The 20830-nt window shown below is 42.8% G+C and overlaps 2 protein-coding genes across 2 annotated transcripts; one reads left to right on the top strand and one right to left on the bottom strand.

Annotated features, from left to right (window-relative positions):
- LOC120112302 (uncharacterized) lies at positions 1-3027 on the top strand. The gene has a single exon (XM_039131261.2). It carries the CDS (start codon positions 1-3, stop codon positions 3025-3027), a length of 3027 nt encoding a protein of 1008 aa, XP_038987189.2.
- A 4924-nt stretch (positions 3028-7951) lies between these two features.
- Positions 7952-9943, bottom strand: LOC103714244 (CBL-interacting protein kinase 6). The gene has a single exon (XM_008801431.6). It carries the CDS (start codon positions 9558-9560, stop codon positions 8214-8216), a length of 1347 nt encoding a protein of 448 aa, XP_008799653.2. The 5' UTR covers positions 9561-9943; the 3' UTR covers positions 7952-8213.
- Between the last annotated feature and the right edge of the window lie 10887 nt (positions 9944-20830).

Genomic DNA, 20830 nt, shown 5'->3' with positions numbered 1-20830 from the left:
ATGGCAGATGACGGTGTGGCAGGTGCCCCTCCCGGTGATGATGATCAAGGGATGCCGGCATTGTGGGCGGCCGTCCGCGGCTTGGAAGGAGCCGTCCGTGACATCCAACAAGCCCTTCAAGGCATGCGCGTCGACATCAACCGGGAGCGATTGCAAGATCATGAGGATCTCCCTCACGGTCCACCGGTGCCGGCACGGGATCCACCCCACCGGCGTCGGCGACAAGTTCTTCCAGAATCGTCCGACGAGGAAGAAGAGGAAGCGGTCTACGGGGCGTTTGGTGGACCGCGACTGCACCCCGGTGATTACAACTTTGATAGGGGCGAACGGGCCGGAGGAGCCTTCGGGCGGCGCTTTCCCGACGGAGGAGCGGCTGACGACGGCAGCGGGGGGCAACGTCCACGGAGGAACCGGCCTGGGGTGTTCGACCGCGGGTTGCACGTTGGAGGCACGGCCTTTGGTCGGCGAGTCCCTGCGGGAGACGGGGTGTACGTGGAAGCCGATGAAGTCGGTGGGCAGCGGCCATGGAGAAACCAAGATCCCGCGGGCCGAAGGCACAATGAACTCGACCGAAGACCTCGTGTTGGGGGCTTGGGTTTTGGCGGCTGGCTCCCTGATGAAGACGTAGTTGTCGACCAAGCCACTGAGCCACGACCACGGGTGAACAGGGTCCCTGCAGGAGAAAGGAATGCAGAACCCATGGGGAACAGGCTCCCTTGGGGTGTTCGGGACAGAGGCTCCCCTGATTTCATATTGAAGGTGGATCTTCCTGCCTTCAGTGGTAATCTTCACATTGAAGGATTTTTGGATTGGTTGGCCGAGGTAGAAAAATTTTTCGACTATATGGAGATCCCAGATCAGAAGAAGGTGAAGCTGGTCGCGTATAAATTGAAGGGAGGAGCATCTGCATGGTGGGATCAACTGCAACATAACCGTCTATGGCAAGGGAAGATGCAGATCACCACCTGGCGCAAGATGAAGCAACATCTGCGTGGCCGTTTTCTCCCGCCTGACTACGAGCAGGCACTCTACCATCAGTACCAGAACTGCCGACAGGGCCCCCGGACGGTGACCGAATACACTGATGAATTCAACCGCCTCAATGCCCGCAACAACTTGTCAGAAACAGAAAATCAGCAAGTGGCAAGGTACATTGGTGGGTTGAAGCCAGCCATCCGAGATCAGGTGGATTTATATCCGGTGTGGAGTCTGACGGAAGCTACAAGTTTGGCCTTAAAACTTGAGGCCCAGGCGACACGGAAGGCACACCAATTTCAGCCCATGAATCGTGCATCGTCCTTGCGCCCCACCATAGCAAAGCAGAAGACTGTTGAAGGGGCGGCCACCACAAGTCAACCACCACCGACATCCGCGTCAAGAGGAGCCGGAAATTTCAGCAAGCAACAGGCGGCTCCAAAAGGTAGTGGCAACCCCTACGAGAGACCCATGCCTATAAAATGTTACAGATATCAGGAGGTTGGGCATCGGTCTAACGAGTGTCCGAGGCGACGGCCAGTCCATGTAGTCGAAGCTGAGGATGAAGAAGAAATGCCGCATGAGGAGGAGGATCATGAAGAGGGGCAGACCGACGATGAAGACGTCGAGGTGACGGCGCCGGATCAGGGAGTTCCGGCCTCCTTTGTAGTTCAGCAAATTTTGTTTGCCCCGAAGAATGAAGAAGAATCGCAACGCCACAGCATCTTCAAAACTTGTTGCACTATCAACAAAACTGTGTGCAACGTGATTATTGACAGCGGCAGCAGCGAAAACATTGTTTCCTCCGCGTTTGTTCGTGCGATGGGATTGAAGACAGAAAAGCACCCGTCTCCTTATAAGATTGGATGGATTAAAAAAGGAGCTGAAACGAGAGTAGAGGATGTATGCCGAGTGCCATTGTCCATCGGAAGGTACTACAAGGATGAAGTGGTGTGCGATGTGGTGGATATGGATGCATGTCATGTTCTACTCGGGCGTCCATGGCAGCATGACACAGATGTCACATTCAGGGGCCGAGACAACACATACTTGTTCCGATGGCAGGGTAGGAAAATTTTGTTGGTGCCTATGAAAGAGAAGCTTACCCCCAAAACTTCTCAAGTGGAGGGGAAGTCTTTCCTTGCAGTTTCTGGTGCGCAGTTCATGGCGGAACTCAAGGGGGCTGAAGAGGTTATGGTGTTGATTGTTAAGGGGACGGAGATGCCTATCCTGCAGCAGGTGCCCGAGGAGTTCAAAGAATTGTTGACAGAGTTCAAAGACATCACTCCTGCAGAATTACCAAATGGACTGCCTTCCATGCGAGATATTCAGCATCATATTGATTTGGTGCCTGGTGCAAGTCTCCCCAATCTGCCTCATTACCGCATGAGTTCCAAGGAGAGCAAAATTCTGCAGCAACAAGTTGAAGATTTGATCAAGAAGGGGCTGATCCGGGAGAGCATGAGTCCGTGCGCGGTGCCTGCACTTTTGACGCCGAAGAAGGATGGGAGTTGGCGTATGTGTGTGGACAGCGGTGCGATCAACAGGATAACAGTAAAATACCGGTTTTCCATACCCCGTTTGAATGATATGCTCGACATGTTAGAAGGAGCCAAGGTCTTCTCCAAAATTGACTTACGAAGCGGCTACCATCAAATCCGGATTCGCCCTGGTGATGAGTGGAAGACGGCATTCAAGACGAAGGATGGGTTATATGAGTGGATGGTCATGCCTTTTGGCCTATCCAATGCACCGAGCACCTTCATGAGAATAATGAATCAGGTACTAAAATCATTTATTGGAAAGTTCGTCGTCGTCTACTTTGATGATATTTTGATCTATAGTCGCAATGAAATTGAGCATAAGAAGCACTTGAGAGCAGTTTTGCTTGCTTTGCGGGAGAATCAGTTGTTTGTTAATCTTAAGAAGTGTCATTTCGTTACAAGACGCTTGGTGTTCCTGGGATTTGTTGTTGGGGCTGATGGCATACAGGTTGATGAAGAGAAGGTAAAGGCAATACGGGAGTGGCCGATTCCTACAAATGTTAGCTAAGTCCGCAGCTTTCATGGGTTAGCGACATTCTATCGGCGTTTCATTCGGAACTTCAGTACCATCGTCGCTCCCATCACCGAATGCATGAAGAAGGGCCAATTTCAATGGAAGGAGCAGCAACAAGCAAGTTTCGAACTGATAAAAGAAAAGCTAACTTCTGCACCAGTACTCGCATTACCGAGTTTTGAGAAGCTATTTGAAGTGGAGTGTGATGCTTCTGTGGTCGGCATAGGGGCTGTTTTGACCCAAGAAGGACGGCCCGTGGAGTACTTCAGTGAAAAACTTAGTGAAGCACGGCAAAAATGGACAACCTACGAGCTAGAGTTCTATGCCATCATCCGGGCGTTGAAGCATTGGGAGCATTACCTTATTCAAAAAGAATTTATTCTGTACATCGACCATCAAGCCTTGAAGTACATCAATAATCAGAACAATTTGAACCGAATGCATATTCGGTGGGTAAGCTTCTTGCAGAAATTTTCCTTTTTGTTGAAGCATCGGTCCGGGCAACAGAATCGGGTGGCAGATGCCCTGAGTCGACGCAGTGCTTTAATGACTACCATGCAGGCAGAGGTTGTGGGGTTTGAATACTTGAAAGAGTTGTATGCAGGGGATGAGGATTTCAAGGATGTATGGGCAAAGTGTACAAGTCATCAAGCAACTGGAGACTTCAACATTCAAGATGGCTATCTATTTCGGGGCAATTCCTTATGTATACCCAGATTCTCATTGCGAGAGAAGCTGATTAGAGACCTTCATAGTGGCGGTCTTTGTGGACATATGGGTCGGAACAAGACCATTGCCAGTCTCACGGAAAGGTATCATTGGCCGCAGCTGAGAAGAGATGTTGGGAAATTTATTCAAAGGTGCTATACTTGCCAAACAGCGAAGGGGCAGTCGCAAAACACTGGATTATATATGCCTCTACCTGTGCCAAATGCTATTTGGGAGGATCTATCGATGGATTTTGTGTTGGGACTTCCCCAAACACAAAGAGGAGCCGACTCAGTCTTCGTGGTGGTAGATAGGTTCTCCAAGATAGCACATTTCATTCCTTGCAAGAAGACATCAGATGCATCCCACATTGCAAGGTTGTTCTTTCGGGAGATTGTTCGTTTGCATGGGGTACCACAATCTATAACGTCAGATCGGGATTCCAAATTTTTGAGTCACTTCTGGCTTACTCTATGGAGGATGTTTGACACTTCATTAAATTTCAGCAGCACTGCGCATCCTCAGACTGATGGATAGACGGAAGTGGTTAACAGGACACTGGGTAATTTGATCCGTTGTATTTGTGGGAGCACCCCGAAACATTGGGATTATGCCTTAGCTCAAGCAGAGTTTGCTTACAACAATGCTGTCCATAGCGGAACTGGAAGATCACATTTCTCCGTTGTTTATTCAAAGGCACCTAAGCATGCAGTGGATCTGGCGCGCCTGCCAAAAACCTTTGGGAAGAGCGTGGCAGCGGAACATTTGGCAGAGGAGGTTCAAACTATACAGTTGGAGGTGAAGAAGCGCCCAGAGGACACAAATGCTAAGTACAAGTCAACAGCAGATAGACATCGAAGGCACAAAGAATTTCAAGAAGGTGACATGGTGATGGTTTTCCTACGCAAAAAACGGTTTTCCGTGGGAACTTAATTACAGCAAATGGAAGCCAAGAAAGTATGGCCCATACAGAATCTTGAAAAAGATCAATAACAATGCTTACGTTGTGGACTTGCCAGATGATATGGGAATTTCAAAGACTTTTAATGTCGCTGATATCTATGAATACCATAACCCGGAAGAGCGGTTATATCCAGATGCGAACTCGAGGACGAGTTGTGTTCAAGTGGAGGGGACTGATGCAGAACCAGAATGAAGTCAATTTGAAGCCATGTAGGAGACTTTGTTTTAGATTTGGTTGAGTCTTGCTTAGAGTCCTTGTTTAGTTTAAATTGGGTCCTAAATTATGTTTGTTTCAGTTTTAAATTTGGACTTAATTAGGAGTTCATTTGATTAGAGTTTGATTAGGGATTAGGGTGAGTCATGGCCATAGTTTGGGTGCCGTATATAGGAGTTGTAGAGGGGCACCGTCCTCATTCTTTGATCAATTGTTTTCCCGTGAAAGAAAGAAAACCCTTGCAAAGCTCTGTTAAGAGCCCAAATCCCCTGTTCTTTCTTTGTTTGGGTGATTCAAGCCAGCAGTGGAACAGAGGGTCATCATCTTCTCCACGCTTCCCCGCATCAGGAAGATCCAGCCGCTATTATTCCGGGTGATTGAAGATCGTATTCAATATGTCTTCTGCAGGTGTATCTCTCAAACTTAAAGACGTTAATTATGTGATTATAAATCTTAGCATGTTATTATTTTTACGATTAACACAGCCAACCCACTCCAATACAAATGTCCAGCCAAAGCCAGTTCATTTGGTTTTGGAGTGGAAGGGGGCATGATCTGCTTGTTTTCTTGTCATCAGGCCCTCAAGAATCTGCAGTTCCATGGATGAGGGAGTATGGTCCCCTCGCTTGAGCTCCTCACAGGTTGGACAATAGAGTCGACATGCACATGCAACCGTATGAAACGTCAGGAAACTGGCCACCACCAAGTCTTGGGATGTCTCTCTGAATTCACAAACGATCGAGAACCAGCATCAGTTGGATCCATTGCACCATTGTTGTGCTTCTTATCTTGATCCTAACGGGCGACTCAAGTTGCAAGACAAGCCATGTTATATTTGTGCCAGTCTTGCCCTCAATAATCCTTAGGTGCTGTCACTTGGTGCTTTCATGATCAAATTAATGGCACCATCCTACCAGAGCACTTGATTGACCACATACTACTTAGGCCCTGTTTGGGGGAGCTGTTGGCAGTAGAGCTGTTAGAAGTAGAGCTGTTGGAAGTAGAGCTGTCTGAAGTAGAGCTGTTATGAAAAGTTGTTTGCTGTTTGGTAACTACATTCGTAAAGTACTGTGGTACTTTGTTTTGTGTTTGGTAAACAAACTGAGGAAGTACTTTTGTATGACAAAATTACCATAAAGGACATTGCATAGTATTATACAACAGAACATAATAAAACATAACATAAATTAATACATAAATATACGATATAGTATAATATTATTGTAATATAAAATAATATTATGTTGATATAGCATAATAGTGATATAATTATTAGAGTAAATTAATATTTGGTAATATAACATAATATTAAATTATTTAACATAACATATTAATGTATTCTGATATAATGTAATATATATTATATTTATAGTATAATACAATAATAAAAGTATAAACTATTATAATTATTAGTATAAATTAATTTCTCATATTATAACATAATATTAAATTATTTAAAATAACATATTAATGTATTATAATGTAATGTAATATAACACAATATTTATAGTATAATACAATAATAAAGGTATAAAATATTATAATTATTATCATAAATTAATTTTTCATAATATAACATAATATTAAATTATTTAAAATAACATATTAATGTATTATAATGTAATGTAATATAATATAATATTTATAGTATAATACAATAATAAAGTTATAAAATATTATAATTATTAGTATAAATTAATTTTTCATAATATAACATAATATTAAATTATTTAACATAACATATTAATGTATTATGATATAATATAATATGATATTATATTTATAGTATAATACAAAAATAAAGGTATAAAATATTATAATTATTAGTATAAATTAATTTTCCATAATATAACATAATATTAAATTATTTAACATAACATATTAATGTATTATGATATAATATAATATGATATTATATTTATAGTATAATACAAAAATAAAGGTATAAAATATTATAAAATTAGTATAAAATAATTTTCCATAATAATTTCTCATAAAATAATTTTCCGCGGTCCAGGGGCTCTTCTTCGTGGTCCACGCTCAAGGAGGACCTCAGCGTGGGCCGCGTGGTTGATGATAAAAAAAAAAACAATAGATTGATTTTGGAAGGTATGGAAAATGATTAAAATTTTTTTCTTCTAAAATGTGGTTCAAGAGATGCATATAAAAATTGAAAAGAAAAATACATTTTCTTATGGAAAGGAGTCTGACGGCTAGGGTTCTTGGCTCCAGCAGATTTTTAGGTTTATAAAGAGACAAACTATGTAATTATGTTATTTTAATATGGACATATTTGTCAAAAATACAGCTTTCCGAAAAAGCTGAAACAGCTTCCTCCCAAAAGCTCCAAATTGGAGCTTCCTCCCAAAAGCTGTTTTCAGCTTCCCGCAAAAGCTGAAACAGCTTTTTGAAAAATTTACCAAACACAGTTTTTCATCTAAAAGTACTTTTGGAGGGCCAGAAAGTGCTTTCTGGCCCTCCAAAAGCTCCCCCAAACAGGGCCTTACTCTTCGGGCAAGATTGAACTGTCGAAGATGTAGTTTCTCTATTTTATATATATATATATATATATATATATATATATATATATATATATATATATATATATATATATATATATATATATATATATATATATATATGTATGTATGCATGCATGCATGCATGTATGAATATGGTGTTAATGCTGTAGCAAGCCTAAGCACAGCTCGAGGAATGCCAAGCACACGGGGAAGCTGACCTCCAGCATGGTTAATGCTAATGATGTCTAGTGAAATCTAAACAAACTCTGCAGCACGCAACACCAGTGACATAGAATGGGTATTTGCAGCAGAAACATGAGGAAACCAGAAAACTCAGAAAAGTTTCAGCTCATGGAAATGAATGTCTAAGAACTCTTAAGAGTAGAACCAATAACAATGGTTTTTTTTTTTTAAATGAGAAAGGAGGACGATAATAACATTGTTGATCGAGTTTGTAACCAGTAGCTGCGTAGGATCGATACCTATGGTCAGACATGCTGGAAAAAGTTGATTTAGACCCAAATCCATGCAATTAAACAAGAATAGAAGGAGCAGAGCTACAGTTTTAGAGAGGAGGAACAAGAGAAACAAAACTAGGGCATAAACAAGAAAGAAACAGATAAAAGCCCCCGCCTTTCAATTTTATAGTCTTTATTTAGTGACAATAATATACATTCTTCCGCATACACCAACATGGCAGACGGGGTGCTAGAGAAAATATCCAAAGAATCGCCACGAATCTCGACCGCTGATCGGATGGACCCAGGTTTTGATCAGACGGCCGTGGTGGTCGGGGAGTCGGAGGCGGCCCAAACGATGTCGCTGAGGGCGGGGCGGAGCTCGTTGCTGCAGAAGTTCTGGTATTCGAGGGTGTCGCCGGCGTCCTTCCGGACGTCCACCACTAGGACCGACGGCTCCACCGTGAAGAATTCCGCCGCCACCGCGAGCCTCCCCTTCCTCCCCAGCTGCTTCCCCTCCAGCCGCACCCCCGTCGCCCCGCTCTTCGTCACCCGGTAACGCCCCGCCGCCCGCGCCGCCACCCCCTCCAGCAGTGAGATCACCTCGCTCGCCGGTTCCCTGGTAGCGAACCGCATCCCCTCCTCTCTCCTCCCCCCGCCCTGCTCGAAAAGCGGCGACAGATCGAACCCCTCCGAGAGCGAGATCAGATGGAAAGCATTCAGCCTCTCCGGCTCCTCCTTCTCCTTCTCCTTCTCCTTCTCCTTCCCCTTCTTAACCTTCTCCTCTGCCGCCGCCGCCGGCGCAACCACTGGCTTCAGGATCGGCGATTTCTTGAACCAGGGGGTCTCGACCAGCTTGGCCACCGTGATCCGGGTGCTGGGGTTCGGATCGAGGAGCTTGGTGACGACCCGGCGGGCGTCCGACGAGAACCACGGCGGGCAGCGGAAGTCCCCGCGGTGGATTTTCTTGTACATGGAGACGAGGTTCTCGTCCTGGAAGGGGAGGAACCCAGCGAGGAGGACGAAGAGGATGACTCCGCATGACCAGAGGTCGGCCTTGGCGCCATCGTATCCCTTCTTCCCGATCACCTCCGGCGCGACGTAAGCCGGAGTGCCGCAGGTGGTGTGGAGGAGGCCATCGGAGCGGACGTGGTCGGCGAAGGCGCTGAGGCCGAAGTCGGCGACCTTGAGGTTGCCGCCGTCGTCGAGGAGGAGGTTTTCGGGCTTGAGGTCCCGGTGGTAGACGCCGCGGCTGTGGCAGAAGTCGACGGCGGAGATGAGCTGCCGGAAGTAGTGGCGGGCGGCTTCCTCCCGGAGGCGGCCGGCACGGGTGATCCGGGAGAAGAGCTCGCCGCCGCGGACGAGCTCCATAGCGAAAAAGATCTTAGACCGGGTGGCCATGACCTCGTGGAGCTCCACGATGTTGGGGTGGGTCACCATTTTCATCACCGATATCTCGCGTTTCACCTGCTCCATCATCCCCACCCGGATCACCTTCTCCTTCCCCACCACCTTCATCGCCACGCTCTTCCCGGTCCGGAGATTCCGGGCGAGGTAGACTTTCGCAAAGGTCCCATGCCCGAGCACGCGCCCGAGTTCGTACCGACCGTGGAGGACACTCTTCCCCTCCGCCGCCGGCAACGGCGGCGCCACATCCTCCATGGTGAGACCGCTTTCTTTTTTCTTTTTCTTTTTTTTTTGTCCTTTTCTTTTGCGCTTGGATTCTTTACAAATGTAGAGAGAGAGGAAGGACGAAGGAGGAGAGAGGGCTACCCGTCTTCGACGTGCTTGCGGTGGCAGCTCCGGCCGCCGTGCTTCTTCCGCTTCCCGGCGAGATCAGGACTCGATCTCCTCATCGTGCTGCATTCCCTGGCGTGTTGCCGGACCGGAGGCGGCCGCTGCGAAGGAATTAGGGTTTCAAGGCGGTTGGGTGCGGGTGGGGGGAGACGGAGAGATCTCGGGCTCGCTTTCTTCGAAGCAAGAAGGTCTGATTTCCGAGGCGGCTCGCCTTACCTCTCCCGTGGTGTTTATATCATGAACATGGGAGAGTGGCAGATTACGTTAATGACCGTCAAACGACGGCGTCGATGCACCGACTTGGGAGCAGAGAGGGTCTGGCTGGTACGTGGCAATTTCTGATTTATTGATGATTGGGAGACGAACGGTTGAGATCTGCATATCAGATACATTCAGTTGGTAGTTTCCGAGTTCAATCATAGTTTTATGCCTTGGAAAAATACTCTTCTAGAAAGTCATGGATGATGGAACTCGGATCATCTCATTCGGGGTTGAGATACAGTGGATGTGGAGATGCATCGGATCTACGGCTGGAGATCGATCTCATCGCTGACGTTTTATAGGGAAGGCTACGAACGGAAAATATTGAGACGGCGTAACGGAGGAGCAGCAGCGGTGCCTCGCCATTCGTCTCGCCCACTTCACTTCACACCTCCCTTCTCTCTCTCTCCCCGTCGCGTTCGACGCTTTTCTTTTGGCGCTTGTGCGATTCGGTGGGGGCTTAGCGCGCGGAGGTACGGAGGCGAAGATTTCTGGTTTGGAGTGGCGTGGAAAGACGTCCGCGGCGTTGTATGGTTGCGGAAGACGGTTGCAGGGGATTAAAAAAAATCTAATTTTTAATCCTCTGAAAATCAAAATAATTTTCAAAATAAATATTTTTAAGCTTTTCAATTAATAAAATATTTTTTATTAAAAATATAATAAATATTTTATATAACTTTTTTCAGAAAAAATTAGATACTCAACCAAATATAAAACATTATGTAATATATCATTTTCTCATAATCAACTATATATGCAAAAATTACTTTTACATAATATATTCAAAAATTTATTTTTAAAGAATTTTATTTTAATTAAAAAATTTATACTAAGTGATGGAAAAATTATTGGACATCTTGACTTCGGTTAAGACGGACCTCCTTGACTTTGATATTAATCGAGGTGAACGACTTCGGTAGAAATCAAGATGGTACTCTGCTCATGCTAATAAAGACTGGCAGTTATGGTGATACTGTAGTAAATGCATGATCGGTATAATTGCTGCCGTGTGCTGCTCATGCAGGACGGTTATCATGTTATTAACGTGCATCCAACCGTTATCACACAGTTAAAGCACGCCGTGCCAAATCAAGTAATAGATTAGTCTATATAAAGGGGTGGCCCAGAAATCCTCAAAGAGGCTCATTTTTGGAGACTATTTCTACAAATTTTCTTTTTTCCATACTATTGCTCTATTATTCTGACTTTAGCATTGAAAGACCCCCATCGGAAACCTTTTGGTAATTGGACTTCTTGCAGGTTAGGGTTAAAGGCGACAAGTTCTTCCTCGCTTGGATTTTATCTAACCTCACTCAGCTCGGTTCTTACCGTCCTCAAATCGAGCCAAGCAACGTCCCAGCCTTAGTTCAGAATTTAGCGGCAATAACTTGGCGCTAGAGAAAAGGGACAGCTATGCAGACACCAAACAAAAGGAGAAATCATCAATATGAGGTCACAAAAGAGTCCTATGCATCCCATGCCTCACAACGCTGTGCTCCGACCTCACGAGGTTCATTGTAGAGTCCAGAACATGCCCTGCCGATACAGTCCGCTGCACTTGTGAACATTGAGCAATTTAATTTGCTCGTAGAACAGGTGCAGATTTCGAATGCGGCAGTTTAGGGCTTACAACAAATAGTAACGCGGCCGGAACCAATCCGACCAGAACCTATTCAACCTAGCTGCTACTCCCAACAATCAATGCACCATATGTGCCAAGTCAGTCACCATTCTCAATGCCAAAGTCCTGAGGGATTCCGACAAAATCGGCACACCCGTCGTAGGAGTCCTATTCAGAATAGGAAGCAGCATACTCTAAACTCCCGTTCTGACAAAAATTCTCCTCCAAGTCATTCATCTTCCTACCGAACGGAGTTCTAGCCATGACGAGAACCGACCTCGATCGAAAGATCGAAGAGAATAGCACCTCGAGAAATCTCTAGAATAATGTCAATGTCTTGGGACTATCTCAATATAATGGTGCTTCGAGAAGATCAATAGATGCATTAAAACACTCTTCTAGATGTCTTGTCCTCGATCAAGATGACGATGCAACTTTCATCATCCGAACTAAGATTCAGTTCGGCCTCAAAAGTGAGGGACAAATGATAGGGGACATATTGGGCATTTTGACCTCAGTATTAACCTCGGTGAACAACTTGGTGCAAACCGAGATGCCACTCTGCTTGTGCTAATAAAAACTAGCAGTTACAGTGACACTGTAGTAAATACATGATCATCGTAATTATCGCCGCATGCTGCTTATATGGAGTGGTTACTACATTGTTAACATGCAGCCAACCGTTACAATATAATTAAGGCATGTCGCGCCAAATCAGATAACTTATCAGTATATTACCTTATATAAAGGGGTGACCTAGGGATCCTCAAAGAAGTTCATTTTTGGAGACTCATCTCTATAAAAAAAAATTCTATATTATTACTCTATTATTCTGACTTAAGCATCAGAAGATTTTTTTCGTCTCAATTTCATCCGACCTCACCCAATTTGATTCTTACCCATCTTAAAGTGAGCCGAGCAGCATTTCAATGTCGGTTCAGGATTTAGCGGCAACACCAACCAATTGAGAAGTCACCTCATTTGTTGAGCCCAGGCAATTACCAGTGCCGTGCTACAATATAATTGTCTTCTATCTTTATGGTATTTAGTCTGCCTCTCTCTTCATGATATGTCTTTTAGCAACTCATAAGTGCACGAACTGCTCGCAAGTTTCGTTACGTACACCAATTTAGCCGCAACAATCTTGCCGGTTAAAATCCAAGAGAGAGCGCATATTACCTATGCTGAAAAAATGGCCGGCTTCCCGCAATATAAACTGAGGAAGGTAACAGCCCTGTTAATTGTTGCTAATTCTGCTTCCAGCTCCATGAAAGGGCAAGATTTCCTATTTTCTAGCCCTCTCATGCATCTTGTTTGTGCTGATGTCCGTAGCGTTGCTCATGATGATATCTTCTTTGGAGACTCATAGCCTCTTTTTCTCTACACAAATAATAGTAAAAAAAAAAGCATATTTTGCTTGTAGTTTATTTGAGAAACGAAAAAAATATTTCATACATGTTAACTTTAATGAGCAAGATTGTTTAAAATAGATTCAACAGTTATAATATATTTACTCTTTTTTTTGTCTAATTTTCTATGTGAAAATGTATGTAACCAATAGGTAAAAAAAAGGATACAGGTAGAAAATTGAGAAAGGAAAAAAGCAAACATCCAAGATATCCACTTGAGAAGTTCGAAGTATAAGTCAATCGCGATGCAGACGAGTAAAACCCACCTTGTTTGCTACTATTAAAGATATCAATAATGAGAGTTTAAATAATGGCAGGTCTGGGGCCAAAATTTCATTAAAATGGTCAATTATGCGGAAAAGCTAACAACCTTTACCTAGCGTACTAGTATTTTATCCGAAGTAGACCTTGTTCATAAAATTTTATTTGGTGATATTGATTTAAGCTAACAACCTGTTTTCATTTTGTTTTATTATTATTTATACAATAAGAAATGACAGCTGCTAAGACATTCATGAATCTTGATATATCAGTGCACTGGCAAGCATATTTTCTGTGAGAGCTTTTTGGAACAATGACACTAGATTAATAGCAATCTTGCGCTGCTGCGAATTTGCGTAGGAAAATTGTACGCAACTAGAGAAGATAGACACGCTTCTTGATGTTCTGGAAGCGCCTAAGTGGACTCGGAGTAGAGAGGTTAATGGGTATCAACTGGCTTCACGAAGACAAAAGAGGGTCATGTATAAGATAGCAAGGCTGTAGTACTCACATAGGTTATGAGGCTACTTCCATATGGTGGGCATAGCAAATGAGAAAACTATCAATCAAGGGACATTCATATGGGCAAAAACAATCCATCCATTCCACCTTTCCTTCTCTATTAATTATTGGTTGGATCAGATCGACTGCCGAGCTAGTGGATCAGTCCAACTGCAAAGCAGTATCATATGTGTTGCTTTGCGGTCGGATTGTTCCATCAGCTAAGTAGTGGATTGGATCCAACCGATAAACACCTCTCTCTCTCTCTCTCTTTCTCTCTCTCACGTCGGAAACCCATGAGAGTATTTTTCATGGGAAGCCAAGAATTAAACATGGTTGCATGCAGTAGGAACGTAGGATGGTTGTCGCGCTCTACAGTTTAAATTTTATTTCTGTCTTCTGAAAGATAATATAAACTGCCGATGTGCTTGAGTGGACGTACGGAGTGATGAGTTGGTGGGGAAATAATAATAATATTTTATTATTAATTATTGTAGCTGTTATTATTACTACTCCTACTAGCAACAGCCATTGCTGTTGCTTGATATTTTATTATTTAATATGCAAAACCTTCAACTGTAATTTAAGAAGGAATAGGGAGCTAGGTTTTGTGGAACCTTAGAAAGAAACACACACCAAGCAAGAGCACATATATATACAATGATTTTTTTTTATTTAATTCCCATATGTTGTTGTTGTTCCAAGTGCATCGAAACAACTGCAAGAATTAACGTGCAGTTACATAACACTGGATTGATGATGGACATTTAATTTGTACCGTGCCAAATTCCCGACTACATGAAATCGAACATGGTAATATCATGCCTAAACCGTGTCACTGAAGCCTGATCAATGGCAGTACCTACCGTTTTTGATGTGCTGATACGGTGTCTGCAGGACCACCCTGAGAGGCCGGGTATACCACCAAAAGCTAGAGTTAAGACATATTATCGATGGAGTTTCCACAAAACAGCAAGGGCAGCGAAGCGTGGGTTTTGGATTTATCATTAATAAAAGGATGTCATGTTTAAATTATTTAGTTGATCATCTGTATCTTGTACTTTGATATAATAAATATGCCTCACAAGATTCGTCGATGCGTTTTCCGGTAGTCACCATCGTTTTTGGCAGCCCTCGGCACCTCTCTAATCTAGTCAAAGTTGTAGGCCACAGACTATTTCGTCATCCAGCTCTAAGTAAAACTTAGCCTTTTTCTTTTTTTTTTTGGTAAATTGACTTCGCCATTCGAATGCTACTCCTTTAATAATTCTGGCATTGTCTCTCAAATTTTTCCGTTGTTATTAGCATATTTCTAATGTCGTTAAATATTTAATATATATATATATATATATATATATATATATATATATATATATATATATATTGTTGTGGTTCAAATCTGGTCCGAGAATGATCATGTCAAAGGAGTCGAGGAGCTGCCGGAGTGTGGAAGGAGAGGACGGAGGCCACCTCCTGCGCGACGATGTACCTGCACAAAGCCTCACCGATGGGGTTCCGGTGAGGACCCTCCAACGCTCAAGTTAGAGTGGGATAAATTTGATCTAGCCAAAAGTATGCTTAGGTGTTACCTGATGGAGCTATTTATAGTTCCCGTAGAAGTGCCTAGGTGGCGGAGGTATGGCCCGTCCTTATCATGGAAGGAGATGGCACGCAGCTAGAGCTTGCTAATGGCGCGCAGTGTAGCCCGTTCTTGGGAACGGTGAGGCGTGGACAGTCGTAGCAGAGTATGGTCTCTGGTTGATATGTCGTGGCGTGGCCAGCAAACAAAGCATAATGTTGTGAGGCTGCTGCAGAGCATTTCCGCAGCATATGGATGATGAGGTCAGCCTTATGGGGTCGGTTTTCTGAGCTCGACCTTCTGAGTTAGCCTTCAATTGGATTTTGGATTGGGCATTGCTCGAAAATGTGAACTACTACAGTGTACAATGTCGATCAAATTTTTCTTTTTAGCGAAAATAGTACAGAACAGTCCCATGCTTCCCCACATGAAACCTGAGAGTGACCCATATGTACAAAAGAAAATAGAAATAATGGTGGTGATGATGAGATCACTGATGTCATAACAAGGAGACATGAGATCTTCGTTTAATAATTGCCTGTAAGCATCCACGAGGGCTTTAAGCGGGCCTTTCAGGAGGCCTCCTTCGGGTTCATCAAGCTGATGCATGCTTTGTCTTTTGGGGGGACAAAGAATATTCAATTATTGGAGTTGGTGGATTCAATAATGCACCACGGGTTACGTGTTAACGTTCCAACGCTACTCGACAAAGTATGATCTTGGAAGATTAGTACGTGGTTGCTGATCCACCTAGGTTTCAACAATACCCTTATATATTCTCTTATGACTGTCGTCCTTTATTTGGATTCAAGGATTCTTTTTTTTAATGAATAAAACTCTTGGTTGGTCATTGACACTAGTATATATACCAAGAGGTGTGCATAGAATTGCTTTCACTTCCTTTGTAGAGCTACATATGTAACAAAGAATCAAAGTATCATTATTAGGATACAATAATTGTTTTATATCATCAAATACTATTTGAACAAGAGCACATGCAAGTGTACGGGCTACTGTGGTTCGAGAATGATTGTACCACATACCTTTGAACAACCGACACAAGCCATGCATACGGTTGCATGATTGTATTGGCCCACATCAATTACATGCACTGCTTTGTAAAATTTTTGTTTTTTCTTTGATAAAAAACAAATTATAAGAGGCGGTGTCATGCTTAATTATGTTTTCTTTGTGGAAAATAAGCATCGAATCCAAGGCACATGCATGATTTAAAACACATTTTGATAAATGAGTTTCCATTTTGTGCAATTACATGCATGACCATCTTGCAGTACACAAATGACCGTAGGAGAGAGATGAAGTCGTTCGTCTAGAAACCAAATCTACCTAGTTCTCCGAGTATAACATCCGAATATTTTTTGTCCAGAACGCTGGAATACTAGGTTTTGATGCTTTCTTCCTTCCACTTACTTTCTTATACTCATCCATGACCAAGTACCTTGCTAACTTATCATTGTAATCAAGTGGAGATTTGCGAGGCAAAGAAAGATGAACAATAATAATTTGGAGGAAAATTACAAACAAACAAGAAGAAAGAGAGGGGAAAAAAGAAATTGTAGAGAGAGTATTTATGGAGCGGTCCAGAAGCGTTTCAAATGGCAGAGAACCACAGGGATCTCTCCAGAGAAAACTCCCCCACCTGAACCCGTGTTTCTCCAAGAGGCGTCACCGTGTGCCCGAATCTCCGTCTACATCAAGGCACCTTACATTTCTTTTTTTTTTTATAACACCATATACATCTCCCCTGCAGAGCCAAATCTGATGACGGGACCCATGCCATGTTTCGCGTAATCGGGCGTGCCTTACCACTCGCCACAGTGAATGGGCCCTCGCCAAGTGCAAGCCACAGTGACAAGGCAACGCCCAACTGGACCCACTTTTACTCCCTATCTTTAATTCCATCAGCGTTGATGGCCGGTCTACGTATCATATTATCTTCCAAGCCAATTTTCCAGCCATTTAGTTTCCTTTTTTTTGACAAATCTACTTTTGTCATACTTTTTTTTTACACTATTAAGATATTTATTAGCGATACATACAATATATATATACACACACATACATGTCCACGAACAATGAGCCGAAACATAAATAGTGAATATTTATGTACTATCCTTTACTGGTCATAAGAGACGGAGAAAGTTAGGTTAGCTAAAAAATGGTTATCAGCCCAAGAACACAAGGCGACCTTAAGTAGCCTAATTTAATAATCGAGGTAGCAAGTCAGATGAGTTGTTTTGAACCTATCAGTTATTCGGCTTCACATATAAGTTATTTTAACTATTTAAAAAAGAAAGGAGTTCTTTCATCATACTAAAAAGAAAAAGACAGATAAAAGGAGGGAGTTCAACAAATTACACCTCGCGGACAAGAACTCCGAACGGCGGTTTTCCAAAAAAAAAAAACATCCCACGTTATCAGGGACTTTAAAGGACTCGACTAGATGCGTGCATGCAATAATTGGGAAACTATCTTGATCAACTTTGAGTATAGGATAATTATTAGTGATCAGTGTCACTGACACAGGGTTGAGAGAAAACAAAAATATTTCATATGACCCTAATTGTGCACATGGTATTCATAGGGGACATCCTTGAATAAGCCATAGATAGGTGGTATTTTAGTTTTATTCTATTTTTCTTTTTATTTGCTAATTCCTAAGAGTTACTAGATTGATGAGCATGCTGTAGCCCATGCTTTATGAGGCCTAAGAACATTCTTTTACCTTCCCAAGAAAAAAAAATTCTCCTAGGAAATCCTATTCAATTATGATTGCTAACTAGTATGCAAGGTCCCTTAGTTCAAGGACTCGAGCTTAAACAAGAATTCAGGGAATTGATGACCACTTTTGCTCCAGAAAGAAACGTTAGGGCAGATATCTGGCTTTTAACCTACACTTTTCTTTTTGTTTTTCCTTGTGGTTTGGGTTTCCTTTCTAAGTGCAGTCTCGAGCACAATAATTTATCTAGAAATCTCTATCATCTAAAACCTATGATAGGATCTGAATTGCAAATCGATTTTTTTTACGAATATACAACATAAAAATGTCACAATAACAGGCTCGAATATACATAAGTGTAAGTATAATCAAAATTATCAATATAGAAATATGATAGCATGCAACATGCAAATTGGGCCATAAAAATTGAAACTTGTATGCTCTGAACATTTTAAAACACATAAAGCCTTTCCTCAGTGTAAATGCATGGGATCTGGAAGTGATTAAAATCTCTTTCCTCAAGCATAATCTTTAGCCCTTTCGTTCAAGAAAAAGTGTGGACTTCAGTGTAGAAACATTTTGTAGGGCGAGGTTTCCAAACGATATCATGTAATCACAGTAGAATTAATGAAATTTGGAACCGTTGATAGTAGGGATAGGATAAGACATCAGTTATACATGCAACTAGGTGGTTAACGAAGGATGATTTAACGAAAAATGGTTACAAGAGATTTTTTCATGGAATTTGGTTGATCTATTGATTGGAGTTTTTTCTTTCTTTCTTTCTTTTTCTTGAACCAAATGTCTACATGTGGACCATGATCGCCCGTGCCTACATTTTGGTCCAATCGCAGTCACATCCTTGTCCATGGGCATGGGTTACTAATTGAGATGCTGAGTGGTCATGAGCAACCCACTCCGTGTGACCATGTCATGTATGATAAGATGTAGAAGCCAGGATCGGGATAGAAGAAAGATATTATATCTTGCACCATGTACACTATCTTGACCATGCACCATCCCAATCACATGCCTGATGTACGATCATGGTGCATGTGGTATAGGATATGAGAGGCTTAGCCCCTGTATATATTTGCATCAAGCATGACGCTTTCACAATCATGATTGTTGTGTAATATAAGAAGAATTATTAGATGAGCCATCATTAGCAGACATTATTGTGCAATATAAATCTCTTACTTCACGTGGAGAATTTGAACTCAGTTTTATATATCTGGTGTTGTATGCATCATTGAGAGCCAATCACCTGTCTTTATATGGAAGTTATTTTATAAAAATTAAGCATGAAACCTGATTTTTATTTTTGAAAGATTCTCCGTTCATATATCATAAAAATAACACATAACATCTTCATTTTGGTTGAGTGTTAACTAATCGCTAGATCTCAAAAAACTAAACCTATCATGGAACCAATCAAAATTGTCTATGTCAAATTTAACAAAAAAGGATAGAAATTCCAATGATCTTTAAACATGCTTTGGAATCTAATTCAAATAAATCATCAATAACCATTTTGGTAAGCCATTTTAATTGTTTTCTCTCCATTTGCATGGAATCCTTCTTTAAAAAGCCCAGACAGAGAGAGAGAGAGAGAGAGAGAGAGAGAGCAAAACAAAGGTTCCAAACACTCCATGGGCATACAATAACTAGTCCCGGTTTGATTTGCCAACATATTGATGCATGGTTGTTGAAGAATCCTGTCACACTCAATTTCGCTACTCGTCAAACAATTATTCACAATAACTAAACAATATTTTGCCAAGCATCCATCTATCATTTTAATTAGGTAGATGATGAACCTCCTGCTGGCCAAAATAGACCAATACTGGTTTCTTGCTTTAGATTCTAAACCTCAGGTATCAATCATTTGTGCTACCATGTGACAACCAATGCAACTTGGCATGGGATCTCAATCAAAAGGCTGCCATCATATATACCATACCAGACCAAAACCAGCATACTAATCGACCCCATGGCCTACAACTACTGATATTTCTATGGTGATTTCGCCATGTGGCAGCATGTAGGGATCACTATAGAAATAATTGGAATTGCTGACTTGCCGATGCTAGATAGAAGTGTCGGCAATTTGGCTACTGCGCCAAAATTTGCCGACGCTTCTAAGCAGCGTCGGCAAATTATGACACTTTTAGTCAAGTGTCGTCGGGAGCCAGACTTCGACGGCGCTTATAAGCGTCGTCGAAAATCAAGAATAAGACGACACTTATAAGCATCATCGGGATCCATCTATACTCTAACCTGTCGATCCCTTTCAACCACTTTCAGCCCTAAATCTCTAAATCCATCGAAAGACCTTGCTCCATCTCCCCCTTGCCGTGCCGGTCGCCTTCTCCTCCTCCTCCTCTCTGGCAGCCTCCTTCTCCTCCTTTTGGTTGCTCGTCCCCCTCTTCCTCCTCCTCCTTTTGGTTGCTCGTACCCACGGCTCAATTGTGGTGTTCTTGGAAGCTCCAACCGACCGCCCTCCTATAGCCTCCTAGCGTCGGTCGCCTTCTCCTCCTCCCCATCTCCGTTAGCCTCCTCCTCCTCCCCCTCTTCCTCATCCTCCTCCTCCATTTGTGTACCTATATATACCCACCACGAATTCGCGATGTTCTTCACGGCAGATCCGGCCGACTGCCCTCCTTCGGCCGGCTGCCCTCCTCCAGCCAGCTGCCCTCCTCCGTTGTGGATCTTAGTCGGCCTACCTCCATGCTGGTGATTTTCAAACTCCAAATTATTCTC

The sequence above is a fragment of the Phoenix dactylifera genome, chromosome 2 (assembly GCF_051530095.1).
Source record: "Phoenix dactylifera cultivar Ajwa chromosome 2, Ajwa_hap1_PhDact_Kaust_v1.1, whole genome shotgun sequence".
NCBI classification, from domain to species: domain Eukaryota; kingdom Viridiplantae; phylum Streptophyta; class Magnoliopsida; order Arecales; family Arecaceae; genus Phoenix; species Phoenix dactylifera.
Note: the sequence above shows the minus strand (reverse complement) of the source record. Positions and strands in the feature narration are given on the sequence as shown.

Bases quoted from the DNA above. Each gene is read 5' to 3' on its own strand.
- LOC120112302 (XM_039131261.2), top strand. From the start codon at position 1: ATGGCAGATGACGGTGTGGCAGGTGCCCCTCCCGGTGATGATGATCAA.
- LOC103714244 (XM_008801431.6), bottom strand. From the start codon at position 9,560: ATGGAGGATGTGGCGCCGCCGTTGCCGGCGGCGGAGGGGAAGAGTGTC.